The 15570-nt window shown below is 42.7% G+C and overlaps 1 protein-coding gene across 2 annotated transcripts; it reads right to left on the bottom strand.

Annotated features, from left to right (window-relative positions):
• Positions 1–1237: 1237 nt before the first annotated feature.
• Positions 1238–14353, bottom strand: faxca (failed axon connections homolog, metaxin like GST domain containing a). 2 transcript variants are annotated; one of them, XM_015948043.3, is made up of 6 exons: positions 13890–14353; positions 7815–7950; positions 7120–7316; positions 6761–6978; positions 4785–4901; positions 1238–1734 (listed from the first exon to the last, which is right to left on the bottom strand). In XM_015948043.3, the coding sequence occupies exons 1-6, from the start codon at positions 14144–14146 to the stop codon at positions 1415–1417; spliced, it is 1245 nt and encodes a 414-aa protein (XP_015803529.1). In that variant the 5' UTR covers positions 14147–14353; the 3' UTR covers positions 1238–1414. The 2 variants fall into 2 exon arrangements, with proteins under 2 accessions (XP_015803529.1, XP_054604267.1); XM_054748292.2 differs by lacking the exon at positions 4785–4901.
• Positions 14354–15570: the final 1217 nt, after the last annotated feature.

Genomic DNA, 15570 nt, shown 5'->3' with positions numbered 1-15570 from the left:
TTCCCTTCCCTTGCTTGAAAAATTGTTCCAAAATGAAAGTTGAACACACGTCTTTTTTATCTGTGAGTTCAATGCCGTTCGGCGAGTCTCAAATTAAAATTTGGGCATCTTACTGTAAAAAATATACCATTAATGTAAAAAATAAACTCTAAATAAACTATGTTCACATCCAGAATCAAACCCAGGTCTTCTGCACGAGAGTCAGACACCTTACTAGGTGAGCTAAAGCACCAGTGACGTCCTTTATATCTGTAACATTTATATCCTTGATGACAGCTGAAACAACGTCAAACCAAAGAACGGTTGGGAGTGAAAATGGCTATTTTGTTGCTAATTAGCAGGAAATATCTAGAAGAAAGTTCTACAGAAAGTAGCTAAGGGTCCTCAGAAATGTAGCTAGCTTTGTCACTAGGCGTTAGGAACAGCGACAAAGTGGCACTGCCTCTCTCTCTGCTGCTAAAGCTACGGATAGCAAATGCTACGGGCGATGCCTGAGCGTGAACGCGCATGAAGCAGCCTGCTCGACCCGAGCATCTCTCTTTTTCTGTGATTTTACAGAAAAACAGGCAATCACAGTAAAAATGCCAGGGCTCATTCTACAGGACCAGGGCATTGCAGGAGAACGTATGAAGAAGACATTTATTATTTCTATACATGTTTTGGCTGTCACACTTCCATAATGTCCCTTTAAGTGCCCTGAGACGACTGTTGTCGTGATTTGGCGCTATATAAATAAAATTGAATTGAATCCACGTGGACCTCAAGGGATAAACCATCAATCCTGCTCAACGGTCAACTTTCCTCGCGGGTCGCCCATAAAGACAGTGAGAGGGTTAAATCCAGGCGGGAGGACTTTTTTTCTCATCCGTGTTTAAAACAAATGGAACACTTACAGTATTTACATTATATGATAAAAGATTTACTTTCTATCTATGATTTATGCTCAGAAAATAATTTGTTATTCTAATAAATGGGATTCATTTTGTTTACACTGAACTGGTTCGGTTCAGTTCTGCTCAGATCCAAACACTAAAAACCTGTATGGATTTAGCACAAGATGATCAAAACACACACACACACACACACACACACACACACACAAAACACACGAGGCTGCACAGCATGTGTCGTTGTCATGGTTACAACAATGTGACACGGACACGCCCTCTCTAGTTTAGCTACTTTTCCACCGGCTCTCGGTTTTAGCACCATTCTCTCTCTTTACCTCGTTTCTGGGATCTTTCCTGCACTAGTTTGCAACTCTGCGCTCCTTCAACCTCCAGAAATTCTCCCCCACTGTTTAGTTGTCAGAAGCGTGTGTGTGTGTGTGTGTGTGTGTGTGTGTGTGTGTGATTCCGCTCCCCTCCAGTGCACGTGTGCAACAGGAGTGTGTGCTGCCAGAGTGTGTGTTTTGTCAACACTTGAGCTGATCCGTTTCAGAGCATTCTGTGTCCATGTCGGAGTCGTAGAGCGAGTGGCCCGTCGGGTCGCTGACCGGAGAAGGAGGCTCCTGCGGTTCTTGCGGCGTGCGCGTGCACGATTCGTACGACGTGTACGAGCACACCGTCTCCCCGGAGGTGTCCGAGCGAGAGTAGAGGCCCAAATCGGGGAGTTTTGAAGGCGTGTCGCTGTCACCTGCAGCGTTGTAGCGCAGATCCTCCAGGTCCACGAACCACTCGGGCCAGAACCGCCGGCGGATTCGCTCGCAGTACATGGCCAGGTTGATCAGCTCACCTGGGAGAGAGCAGAACCTCAGTGGGAGCGCAGAGTCTCATCAGCTACAGGATCACGTCAGCTGCTCTGGATTTACAGGAAGAGTTGACTTCTCTATAAACTACAACCCAACATTTATAAAAGGTTTATGAACAGACTCAACAACTCCTGGGGATCCCTTCATACATTCAAAAATATACTTTTTTGCTTTCAAAATAAAATGTTATAAGTTTTCCAGTTTCAAGCCCCTTACAGTGTTTTTTTCCACATCCTTGTCTCCCTACTGTTTCATTATGTTGTGAAAAAACCAGCTTAAGTTTGTCTTAAAGAGCAAGTCATTCCAAATCAACTTTTTTTTTTACTAATAAACTTTATACATGAGTGTCTGATCGTGCTGCCTTTAGTGCATCTTAGTTAAAATTTAAATATTCGGCCTAAAACGGTCAGCGTTGCACCGTCGTCAGGTAAAAACTCAGCACCGCATTTGAATTTAAATCTGCCGTCGCTATTGGCGAAGAGGTACACTATGATGTTAGATGGTACATTATGATGTCACAATGTCATGAATGTGTGTATTTGTTAGCGGCTCCACCCTCTCGGTCTGCTAGGCAACAGCATTTGTTGCATTTTTCAAACAGGAAGTGGGAGTGGAGTTAGACTCTGGCAGGGGGTGACTTGCTCTTTGAAGGGACTTTTCGGACTTTTAAATTTTTATGCTCGTGATCGCCCCCTCAGGCCAAAAGCGTAACGGCAGCTTCAATAGTAGGCTCGTGCACGCGGCGCGCATGCTGTACGTGCACACTCCTTAACGAAAATAACAGCTGAGACAGTCCCTTGTGTGTGTGTGTGTGTGTGTGTGTGTGTGTGTGTGTGTGTGTGTGTGTGTGTGTGTGTGTGTGTGTGTGTGTGTGTGTGTGTGTGTGTGTGTGTGTGTGTGTGTGTGTGTGTGTGTGTGTGTGTGTGTGTGTGTGTGTGTGTGTGTGTGTGTGTGTGTGTGTGTGTGTGTGTGTGTGTGTGTGTGTGTGTGTGTGTGTGTGTGTGTGTGTGTGTGTGGCCCGGAGGACAGAAGACAGGAGAACGTGCAGCTAATTAATTAAATAATTTGGTTCTGTACCTTTCTCTTCAGCACAGCCGACAAAGGTTTATGATGGGTCAGTCCTCCTGCATGCTCAGATCATTCCCTTCCCTTGCTTGAAAAATTGTTCCAAAATGAAAGTTGAACCCACATCTTTTTTATCTGTGAATTCAATGCCGTTCGGCGAGTCTCAAATAAAAATTTGGGCATCTTACTGTAAAAAAATATACCATTAATGTAAAAAAGAAACTCTAAATAAACTATGTTCACATCCAGAATCAAACCCAGGTCTTCTGCATGAGAGTCCGACATCTTACAGGGTGAGCTAAAGCACCACTAACATTCACAGTATCTGTAACATTTATATGCTTGATGACAGCTGAAACAACGTCAAACCAAAGAACGGTTCGGAGTGAAAATGGCTATTTTGTTGCTAATTAGCAGGAAATATCTAGAAGAAAGTTCTACAGAAAGTAGCTAAGGGTCCTCAGAAATGTAGCTAGCTTTGTCACTAGGCGTTAGGAACAGCGACAAAGTGGCACTGCCTCTCTCTCTGCTGCTAAAGCTACGGATAGCAAACGCTACGGGCGATGCCTAACCCCGGGTTTCCACGGGAGCCGTCAGCAGCACGTTACTGCAGCAGCACGTCTTGCTCGCGTAAGCTGCTGCTTGGCCCTTCCCACGAGACACGAATCAGCAGGGGAGCAGCTGTCACCGACAGAGCACGAAGTCACACGAGTGACTTCGTCAGTAAACACAACAACAAGCAGGAGAAAACTACAACATGGCTCCAAAATGTTTGTGTTTTATGTTCTGTCCGTTTTATAATCGCCGATACGGACCTGAAAAACAAAGGAGACCGCTAGCTAGGTGATAACTTCTCACGGGGCCGCACAGTTAGTAACTTTTTTTAAAGTAAAGCGACCAGAAGGCAGTACGTTCTTTATTCTGAAAATTTCGGGAGCTGCGCTCCATTTCCGCGTCCGATTTCCTGTCTTTCCTTCCCCAAAAATGTCGAACTTGACCCGTTTCAGAGGCGTCGCGCGTAGAAAATAGAACCGGCGCGTAAAGGCCGCGACATGCTGCTCCTGAGACGCGGCCGACTCGCGCTGCTGACGGCTCCAGTGGAAAAGGTTCTGTTGACCACAGCGGTTCCTATCAGCAGCTATGACGTGCTGCTGCAGTAACGTGCTGCTGACGGCTGCTGTGGAAAGCCGGGGTGAGCGTGAACGCGCATGAAGCAGCCTGCTCGACCCGAGCATCTCTCTTTTTCTGTGATTTTACAGAAAAACAGGCAATCACAGTAAAAATGCCAGGGCTCATTCTACAGGACCAGGGCATTGCAGGAGAACGTATGAAGAAGACATTTATTATTTCTATACATGTTTTGGCTGTCACACTTCCATAATGCCCCTTTAAAAAAATAATAAATGTCTGACTGAAACTTATTTTCTAATTTCTGATAAAGTAGAAATTTTTACTTTTAGAATGAAATCTGAGGTTGAATAAATGTGAATCAGTGCTTTGTGAGCAGGAAAGTGTTTGTATTGCTCCTTGGCCATGATGAGTTTAAAGACTGAAGTTTTTATTGTAAATCTGATGTTTGAGATTAGTTGTTCACAGATTAAGCTAATCATGTGAAATTATGGCTTCTATAGTTCTCGAAACGCTTGAGACTACCACGCTAAATCTGAAACTTTTTCAAGGATTTCATTTAATCACAGTAGTTCAAAAATAAACATAATAAATCTAGTTTCCACTAAGTTGTCATTTTTAAAACATTTAGTGACTGAAAAGGTTAAAAATTTATTATATTATCATCAATAAAAATGATTATTTGAATTTTCTGATTTTTAGGCTGACCAGGCTATAATTAGTTAATTTTCCCTTGGTGCCCTGAAGCCATCAGGTTGTCCACACACACATCCAAGGACAGAAGGTGTGTGTTTTTATTTTTAAATAAAATGCACTTTTATTTTCTTTGTAGTAAACTCACCTTTGATGAGCTGTTCTGGTCGGGATCCAGGCAGCATCCACATGACCGGAGCCAGATGACCGAAGACGGCAGCATCTACTGCTGAGAGCCTAGAGCCCATCATGTACTTCTTCTCACCTAAAAAACAGATTATTATATATTCTAAATATAGAAAGAGCTCAAAAGCTTAATTATAATCATGACTTGATGGTATTTATTGTCAAATAAATCCTTTTTGCTTCTCAGCAGCATCAGAATCTGTTTCATCAATTCTTCACATCACCACAAGAGGTCAGTGTTGAGCTACAGATGCTCAGCTCTCCTCAGCCTCATTCATCAGGGTCTTTCCTCCATCATAGGCGTGTTTCCACTACAAGAACTCCAGGGGAGATTTACAGGAACCTCCTGACTTGCCCGTGTCTCCACCTGACCGGGCCGTCCGAACGGCCGTTTTTCGGGCCATTTCAGGAACCTTCTGAGTACCTGCTCTGGAGTAGGTCCTCAGAAGTGGAGTAGCTGAGTTAACTCACGCTGATTGGTTGCAACTCAGAAGGAAATGACATCAGCAGATGACCAAAACAACCGGCAGCAGCAAAACTAGAAGAGTAGCTGGTGAAGCAGAAAGGAAGCAAAAGAAAATAAGCACCGATCGCATTTTAATCCTCCCACACACTTAAAGGGACATTATGTAAGTGTGACAGCCAAAACATGTATAGAAATAATAAATGTCTTCTTCATACGTTCTCCTGCAATGCCCTGGTCCTGTAGAATGAGCCCTGGCATGTTTACTGTGATTGCCTGTTTTTCTGTAAAATCACAGAAAAAGAGAGATGCTCGGGTCGAGCAGGCTGCTTCATGCGCGTTCACGCTCAGGCATAGCCCGTAGCATTTGCTATCCGTAGCTTTAGCAGCAGAGAGAGAGGCAGTGCCACTTTGTCGCTGTTCCTAACGCCTAGTGACAAAGCTAGCTACATTTCTGAGGACCCTTAGCTACTTTCTGTAGAACTTTCTTCAAGATATTTCCTGCTAATTAGCAACAAAATAGCCATTTTCACTCCCAACCGTTCTTTGGTTTGACGTTGTTTCAGCTGTCATCAAGGATATAAATGTTACAGATACAAAGGACATTACTGGTGCTTTAGCTCACCTTGTAAGATGTCTGACTCTCATGCAGAAGACCTGGGTTTGATTCTGGATGTGAACATAGTTCATTTAGAGTTTCTTTTTTACATTAATGGTATATTTTTTACAGTAAGATGCCCAAATTTTTATTTGAGACTCGCCGAACGGCATTGAATTCACAGATAAAAGAGATGTGGGTTCAACTTTCATTTTGGAACAATTTTTCAAGCAAGGGAAGGGAATGATCTGAGCATGCAGGAGGACTGACCCATCATAAACCTTTGTCGGCTGTGCTGAAGAGAAAGCTACAGAACCACATTATTTTATTAATTAGCTGCACGTTCTCCTGTCCTCCGGGCCACACACACACACACACACACACACACACACACACACACACACACACACACACACACACACACACACACACACACACACACACACACACACACACACAGGACTGTCTCAGCTGTTATTTTCGTTAAAGAGTGTGCACGTACAGCATGCGCACCTCGTGCACGAGCCTGCTATTGAAGCTGCCGTTACACTTTCGGCCTGAGGGGGCGATCACGAGCATAAAAATTCTAAAGTCCGTTTAAACAACGGGGCTCGTCTCACAAAACTCAGAGCTGCTCTTGTCCTCTGAATGGATGAAATTATGATATATTCTATAAAATAAACGCTTTTGATATTATTAATGTTACTTTGGGCGCTTTTTGGGGCTGATCAGTGACAGTCGTGGTACGCTGACGTCTGTGCAGCCGAGAGGACCGGGACATCCCATCTCCTGGTCAAGTTTCTCATCCTAGGAACGACCCTGGAGTTCTGGTAATGGAAACAAGCCTAATGACTCAAATGGGGCCAAAAGATGTCACCTAGAAGTGTTGCCAGCGTGCGCATGTCCTTCTCCATCAGTGAGTACACCTCCTTCGTGGAGAAACGACCGATCCCGTGACCGTACATCTCTCTTTTGAGGATCCCGCCAGTCAGGTGGCTCAGGATCCACTTGAGCAGGTCGCTCAGAGGTCCGCTCACCAACAGCATCTTCTGGGTCTCCTCCAGGTTATCCACCCACTGACAGTAAGCTACAGTCCTTGGAAAAATAACACCCACGTGCACACAAACACACACATCATATAGAGCCGTTTCTCCTTTTATTAGCTGAAAATTAGCTCCACTCTCTCCTTTGGACCCTCATCTAAGACCAGACTAAAGCAGCTGAGGTGGAGCTCACCAGTAGAAGTGCTCCTCCACCATCTTGGTGATGGCTCGAGACGTGGCCCTCTCCTGCGGGGTTAGGCCCTTGTTGAGGCTCACGCCCAGCCTCTCCTCCAGAAACTCGATGATGAAGTCGGTGCCAAACACCTGCTCCTGGTTGTACTCGATCCACGGCATCTTCCCCTGAGGTGAGAGCTTTCCATCAAAGCAGTTCTAGAGCAGAGAAGAGACGGGATTCAGGAACAGCAAATGGAGAACGTTCCAAAGAAGAAGCTTTTCTTCTAAACTAAAGTCGTCATTTGCATGTTTTTACTGTGTGGGCGTCGGACGAGCCCCCACACCGTGAAAACAAACATCTCAGCTCTAAAGCTGATCTTCATCCGCGTACGTCACACGTCACGTGATCAGGAAGCAGAACATCCATGTGTTAGGAGATCGTTTTGGGCCGCTGCTGTAAAAAAAAGTGAGGCGCGAACCGGAAAAGCTTCTGCCGATGACAATTCAACAACGGATTATGAAAGAACGGATAACGCTCGAAACGTGCAGATTCTTCCTGATGTAAGAGGCGAGTCTCCGCTTCGTTTTGGTTGTTTTGGCGTCAACATCATCCTAGCACGCAACGTTCTGTGACTCTTAAAAAAAACAGTAAAAACGGTGAGACACGCTGGCAGCGAATGTCAGATCCAATTTGGAATAAAACGATGGACTCACCTGGTAGGGCAGGTCGGCCATGCGGAGGTAGGTCTCCAGCTTAAGACAAAAAGGGGACAGGGAGGGGAAGCTGGATCTGGGCCTGGAGAACTGATGGAGTATGATGGCATCTTTAGAGTCCAGCTCCTCTTCCTTTCTGTGTGAATATAGATGTTTAGTTTATAGAGAAACGAGGAGACTCAAGTCTCTGTAGGCTGGAAAAGACGCCCCAGGCCTACCGTGGGTCACTTGGTTTTCATTATCTGTTAATCTGTGCCGTTCTATATCGTTTAAAAACTCTCATTTCTAATTATTGTCTGAAAACAGCTTTCTAAAGTCCCAAAAACGATCTCAGTCAATTTTAAAGCCTGAACATATAGAAATGAAAAACTCCAATGTGTAAAACCTTCAGCTTTTGCCTTAAGTTATTCACACGGTCTCAATATTCCACATTAAGCTTATGACATGAAAGTGTTGCCACAAAGATTCACAATAAACAGAAAACAAACAAACTGATTCATTTAACTCATAGAAGAAGTGTTATCCACGTGAATTAGTGCTTGGACGTGTAGATGATGAACTTGGAAAAGCACACGATGGTTGCTCGTTGTTCAAGAATGAAAATTAAAAGAGAAAATGTTCAGAAAAGTTTCTGAATGGGCAATCAGAGCTAGCCAACCATGCTGAGTACGGGCCCACTTAAATCACCAATACATCAGCGTTTAACACCCTGCAACCTCACATCCTGGCTGGCATACTCGCTTCTCTTCACCTGGATGATCAGATAATCCTACGGATCCTGGATTTCTTAACAAACAGATCACAAAGAGTGCTGGTTAGCAACACTCTCTCAGACCTTCTTTACACCTCCGATGGCACCCCACAAGGCTGCGTGTTGTCCCCTCTACTCTTCATTCTCTACACAGATGACTGTAGATCCATCCAGCCTGACAGTTACATGGTAAAATACGCTGATGACACTGTGCTCCTGTCTCTTCTGTCAGGCCCTACTGTTTACCACGGGCAGGTCCTGCAGGAGTTTGTGGATTGGTGTGACACTGCAGGCCTGGAGCTGAATGTGACCAAAACCAAGGAGATGGTGGGGTCCTTCTCAAACAAACAGAGAGCGCTGGTTACCGCTGCCTCCACTATCATTCATGGACAGCCAGTGGAGCTGGTTGAAGAGTATAAATATCTAGGGACCACCTTTGATCACCTCCTGAAATTCGCTTCCGACACCGAGGACATCCTCAGAAAGTGCCAGCAGCGACTCTACCTCCTGAGGAAGTTGAATTCATTTGGAGTCAGGAAGGACATTTTACTGACTTTCTATTATTCTTTTATAGAGAGTATTATCACATCTTCCATCCCCTGTTGGTTTTATTCTGTCAGCCTGCAGTATAGAAACCGTCTACAAAGCACCGTCAAGGTGTGCTCTCGGATCATTGGACTACCACTGCGAAGCTTAACTTCTCAATGTGACCAGCAGGAAGTTTAGCACAGAAAATCATTAAAGACCCATCACACCCTCTTCATACTGTTTTCGAGTGGCTGCCCTCCAAACGCCGACTTCGATGCCCATGCCGTAAAACACAGAGGAGGAGAAGTTCCTTTGTTCCCAGAGCTGTGCTTCTTCTTAATTCTCAGTGCAGATAGGGGTGTGTGCATTACTTGTATGTGTGAGTGCATGTAGTTACATGTATGCATGGGTATTTGTGTGTGCGTGTATGTGTGTGTGTGAGCCAAAGGTTTACTCATTGTTGGTCATTCACATGTGAGGTTATGACATGAATGTGTATTTAGGTTTTATGGGTTTTACGAATGTGTAAATTGGTTGTGTTTTAGGATTTAGAGATTTTAGTGCCGGCTGCTTCACAATGCTGTCTCGAATTGCCCCTCGGGAACTAATAAAGTTGTCTTGAGTCTTGAATATATCAGTAATTTGGTCAATGTTTCAAGCTTCTTCTGAAAAGTGCTGTGTGTTCATTTACACCAAAGCTGCCAGTTGGTGGCCGGTTTTATTTGTTTATTATTTTTCTGCTCTGTCATCACAAACCCTCAGTCAGTCGTGGCAGAAAGCTGCTTAAATCGAGCCAGGTTCTGTAAGAAGTTTTTTTCCTGTTAAAGCAGAGTTCTTCCTCTCCACTGTCACTGCATGTTTGCTGACAAACAAAGTATATAACAATAAAACTGAAAGACAAAACCACAAGATCTTCAGTGTTAGCACTTCTGCTGATCATTCAGAATAGCGTACTCATCAAAAAGCACCCTGTAAAATGATTCCGGAGGATGTGATCCTGATCGTTTGTTGTAGTTGTGGATGACATCACTGCAACATGATTGGATAGTCACAATGTTAGCCCTGAGCTAAGACAACGTTGACAGTTCCATTACTTGGGGCATTGGAAGAAAAAAAAGAAAAAAGAAAGAAAAAGAAAAAAAATGACAAAAAGAAAGAAAAAGAATGAAGGAAAAAAAGAATGAAAAAAGGAGAAGAAAAAAGAAGAAAAAAGAAAAAAAGAAGAAAAAGAAAAGAAAAAGAAAAAAGAAGAAAAAAGAGAAGAAAAAGAAAGAAAAGGAAATGAAAAAAGAAAAAAAGAAAGGAAAAAAGAAAAAGAGAAAAAAGAAATAAGGAGAGAAAAAGAAAGAAATTAGAAAAAAGAAAAAGAGAAAAAGAAATAAAATAAAATAAATAAAAAAGGAGAGAAGAGGAAAAATGAGAAAGAAAAAAGAAACGAAAAAAAGAAAACAAATTTTAAAAAATGACGAGAAATAAGGCGAAAAAAAGAAAAAGAAATAAAAAGAAAAAAGAAAGAAAAAGAAAAAAGAAGAAGAAACAAGAAAAAAGAATGAAGGAAAAAAGAATGAAAAAGGAGAAAAAAGAAGAAAAGAAAAAAGGAGAAAAAATAAGAAAAAAGAGAAGAAAAAGAAAGAAAAAGGAAATGAAAAAAGAAAAAAGAAAGGAAAAAGAAAAAGAGAAAAAAGAAGAAAAAGAAATAAGGAGAGAAAAAATAAAAAGAAGAGGAAAAAGAAAGAGAAAGAAGAGAAATGAAAAGAGAAAAAAGAAACGAAAAAAAGAAAATAATTTTAAAAATGAGAAAAGCGAAAAAAAGAAAAAAGGAAATAAAAAGAAAAATAATTAAAAAAAGACCCTAAGAAGAGCTGTTTCAGTGGCATGACTTCTACAAAAACCTGACTGGAAGCTATCATAGAAGTTATGTTCATCAAGGGCAGCTGCAAGTTGTTTAGCCACAAACTTTTCCAAGATCTTGGAGATGAACGAAAGTTTAGAGATGGGTCTGAAGCAGCTATGGAGAGAGGGGTCAAGACTCGGTTTTACAGGTGCTGGCCAGTAAATTAGAATATCATCAAAAGGTTGAAAATATTTCAGTAATTCCATTCAAAACGTGAAACTTGTACATTATATTCATGCAATGCACACAGACCAATGTATTTCCAATGTTCATTACATTTAAATTTGATATTCATAAGTGACAACTAATGAAAACTCCAAATTTGGTATCTCAAAAAATTAGAATATTCTGAAAAGGCTGAATATAGAAGACACCTGCTGCCACTCTAATCAGCTGATTTACTCAAAACACCTGCAAAGGCCTTTAAAAGGTCCCTCAGTCTTGTTTTGAAGGCACCACAATCATGGGAAAGACTTCTGACTTAACAGCTGTCCAAAAGACAATCATTGACACCTTGCACAAGGAGGGCAAGACACAAAAGGTGATTGCTAAAGAAGCTGGCTGTTCGCAGAGCTCTGTGTCCAAGCACATTAACAGACAGGCGAAGGGACGGAAAAAATGTGGTAGAAAAAAGTGTACAAGCTCTAGGGATAACCGCACCCTGCAGAGAATTGTGACGACAAACCCATTCAAAAATGTGGGGGAGATCCACAAAGAGTGGACTGCAGCTGGAGTCAGCGCTTCAAGAACCACCACGAGGAGACTCATGAAAGACATGGGATTCAGGTGTCGCATTCCGTGTGTCAAGCCACTCTTGAACAAGAAACAGCGCAAGAAGCGTCTCGCCTGGGCCAAGGACAAAAAGGACTGGACTGATGCTGAGTGGTCCAAAGTTATGTTTTCTGATGAAAGCAAGTTCTGCATTTCCTTTGGAAATCAAGGACCCAGAGTCTGGAGGAAGAGCGGAGAAGCACAGAATCCACGTTGCATGAGGTCCAGTGTAAAGTTTCCACCGTCAGTGATGGTGTGGGGTGCCATGTCATCTGCCGGTGTTGGCCCACTCTGTTTCCTGAGGTCCAGGGTCAATGCAGCCGTCTACCAGGAAGTTTTAGAGCACTTCATGCTTCCTGCTGCTGACCAACTTTATGGGGATGCAGACTTCACCTTTCAACAGGACTTGGCACCTGCACACAGTGCCAAAACCACCAGCACCTGGTTCAAGGACCATGGTATCCCTGTCCTTGATTGGCCAGCAAACTCGCCTGACCTTAACCCCATAGAAAATCTATGGGGTATTGTGAAGCGGAGGATGCAATACGCTAGACCCAACAATGCAGAGGAGCTGAAGACGACTATCAGAGCAACCTGGGCTCTCATAACACCTGAGCAGTGCCACAGACTGATCGAGTCCATGCCACGCCGCATTACTGCAGTTATTGAGGCAAAAGGAGCCCCGACTAAGTATTGAGTGCTATACATGCACATTCTTTTCATGTTCATTCTTTTCAGTTGGCCAACATTAGAGAAACAAACATTTTTTCATTGGCCTTTAGAATATTCTAATTTTCTGAGATACCAGATTTGATGTTTTCATTGGTTGTCACCTATAAATATCAAAATTAAACGTAATAAACATCGGAAATACATTGGTCTGTGTGCATTGCATGAATATAATGTACAAGTTTCACGTTTTGAATGGAATTACTGAAATATTTTCAACCTTTTGATGATATTCTAATTTACTGGCCAGCACCTGTATAAGAAGTGGGTGATTTATAGTGCAGACAGGGGCTGCGGTATTTAAAGACACAGCTCAACAAAAAGCTTGTTTACACCTAGGGTGTGCAGAAATCAGTCCCACATTCAGGACAATGTCCTCTACTGGTGAAAGTGCCTCTCTGCAACATTAGATACCCTTCTAAAAACAGCGAGATAACTCAGAAAGCCTCAGTAAGTATATCAGACTGATGAAGTTTGGGCATTTTAGAGTCACAGTCTAAAAAGTCAGCTACTTTTATGCTGAATTAAACTCAACTGTTTAATAGGTGGGAAATATGCTGAGCTGTATTGTCTTTGAAAAGCAAAATAAATCAAAGAAATAAGGATCAAAGTGGCCTGCTGTGTTTCATACCAATGTGCCTTACAAAACAGGATGTTGCTCAGACAAACTTAGGAGATGAGACATTACCCTGCACTGAAGCAACCATCACTGCTGCGGGTCAATAAGGACATTAATCAGCCTAATAACCCATAAATGTGGAAATCTCCGTATGTGTGTTGTCCAGGAGGGGGTTTGGTATGCAGTGCTGATTGTCAATTATATATAAACATTAAAAAGTTTAACCACATTTAGCTCGTCCTAACAAAAAAATGTGTTAAATATGTAGTTTGAAATTTCTCTTAATTAATCATTTCAATTGCATGTCTATTAAATAATCATTTTAAAAGTATTTAGAATTTTGAATATCTAAAATTACATTTAAAATATATTAAATTAAATATGAACGGTCAATTGAAACTAAATATTAGCTGACGTGCAAATTCAGACGTTCAAACAAAACGAAGTTGCCTACCAAAATAAAAGCATAGTGTACAAAAACATATTTGGTATATATTGATTTTAAACATGTTTGAAGCTAAACAAACAGCTTACATGTGTTACTTTACAAATCGGTGCACCACAATAATAGAGGTGGAGGTTCCGTGACGTCACGATCCCCCGCTCACGATTCCTTATTTTCCCACTCTCGCCCCGCCCACTTGGATGAGATAAAGTAGTAACAAACACGAGTGAGAGCATACAGCAGATCTGACTGGAGGTGTTTAAGCCTCCGTTGGTGCTCCGGGGCCCGGGCCAGGTGTGTGTGTGTGGGTGTGTGTGTGTTGATGCTGTTCTCGGTACCTGATGGCCAGCAGCTCGTGCAGCAGATACGCAGCAGCGGCCAGCAGAGCCCCTCCAGTCACGTACAGCGTCCTTCTCCACCACGAATCCGAACCCAGCGCCGACATCATCCCGCCGTAGTCCCGGAGACGGACGGCGATGATGGACCCATAAAAGTGCTCATCGGAGCCCGGCAGGCCGGAGGAGAAGCTCTGGTTCTGGCCAAGATCAACCACACACGAGCCTGTCCAGGCGAACCCGACGCGCCAGTGCAACATGCTCAGCGTCTCCGGCCGCTATCCGCCTCGCTTCAGCAGGTCGGGCCTTCATCAGCGGGGCCGGGGCGTCATGGGTCCGGAAGCGGGAAGGCAGAGGGCGGCTGGACCGGGAAGAGCCCGGTGGACCCAAGCATCCCGTCCGAAATGTATCCCCGAGGCGGGGAGGACGTCCTCCGAAGCCAGTGAGGAGCTCTCTATTTGACCCTGCTGTTGTTGCTGTCAGGACAAGAATCACACACCCGTACACTTCCTGTTTATCTTTCAAAATAAAAGCAGAATCTGAGTAAGGTCATATTGATGGCTAATCTATAAATTAAATGCTTCGTTCACCATTTCACAGTGGAATTAGATTTAAATAAAGTGTAAACACTTAGAAAATTATGATGTACATTGTGCTGTTTTTATGTTTGCTTGTTGGCCTATTATTTTATGTAGCCAGTTTTGTTTTTGGTTGACTTCATCCTAAAGCATTTTATTCAGTCAGTTGTTTCAAATGTGCTAATGATGGCCAAACAATTGTGCACCTTTAATTTACAAGATTAGTAACATTTTTTAACTAGGTAATACTGACATAAGAATATATTACCCAAATATTGTCATTAGGGGATTTTTTTTGTGACAGTCCTGTGAGTAAAAACAGTTCTTTGTGTTTTATTACTGCAACATGGGAACTCAAAATAGGGGTGTAAAACTTAATTTGTAATTTTCTTATTGAGATGAAAGTGCAAAATAAAAAGTAAAAATAAAATCGGATTTTATTTTTCGGACCGACGCAATCCCAAACACTCAATGTAACCTCAAATAAATCAAATCAAATGAATGGGACTATTTTGAAAAGACGAGAAAGTTGTCTTTTCTACTTCCGCTATGTTCTGAATGCCTCACGCACAGCGTGACGTCACGGAAACTGGCTGTGCCAAGGTGTCAGGTTGTGCAGGAAATAAAAAAAAAAACAAAGCTTTACCTTCACCAAAATTCTTCTAGTCTTTAAACATGAACTTCTGCATATTTAATGATGTTTTCATCACTTTTGTCATTTTAGAGCTACGCTCTGTTACGTATTCGCTACCTTCACCGCGAGGGGGCGCCACATCGCTGCTGTCCTGAGTTGACGTTGAACTTGGGTAAACACTAAAGCACACCACTGGAAAATCGCCCGGGCTGTTACATGAACATGATGTATTTATGCAAATTGGGCAGAAATGTACTTTGTGTACCACACCTTTTATTGTCCAACACAGGCTTCAGTGTTGTTTCCACATGTGGTGATGTTAGAAGTGACATGAAGCCCTCTCACTGTTCATTTGTGTGAAGTCAGCAGCTTGTTTATTACAGTTCAAAAGAAAACTTCATTATTTTTTTCTGGCTGTGCCACAAAACAAGCAAAAACAAACCCAGTCGGCACTACTTTAGAACCTCTTTTC

Source organism: Nothobranchius furzeri, chromosome 2 (assembly GCF_043380555.1).
Source record: "Nothobranchius furzeri strain GRZ-AD chromosome 2, NfurGRZ-RIMD1, whole genome shotgun sequence".
Taxonomy (NCBI): Eukaryota; Metazoa; Chordata; class Actinopteri; order Cyprinodontiformes; family Nothobranchiidae; genus Nothobranchius; species Nothobranchius furzeri.
The sequence above is the reverse complement of the archived record's forward strand: the minus strand, read 5'-3'. Positions and strand labels throughout refer to the sequence as shown.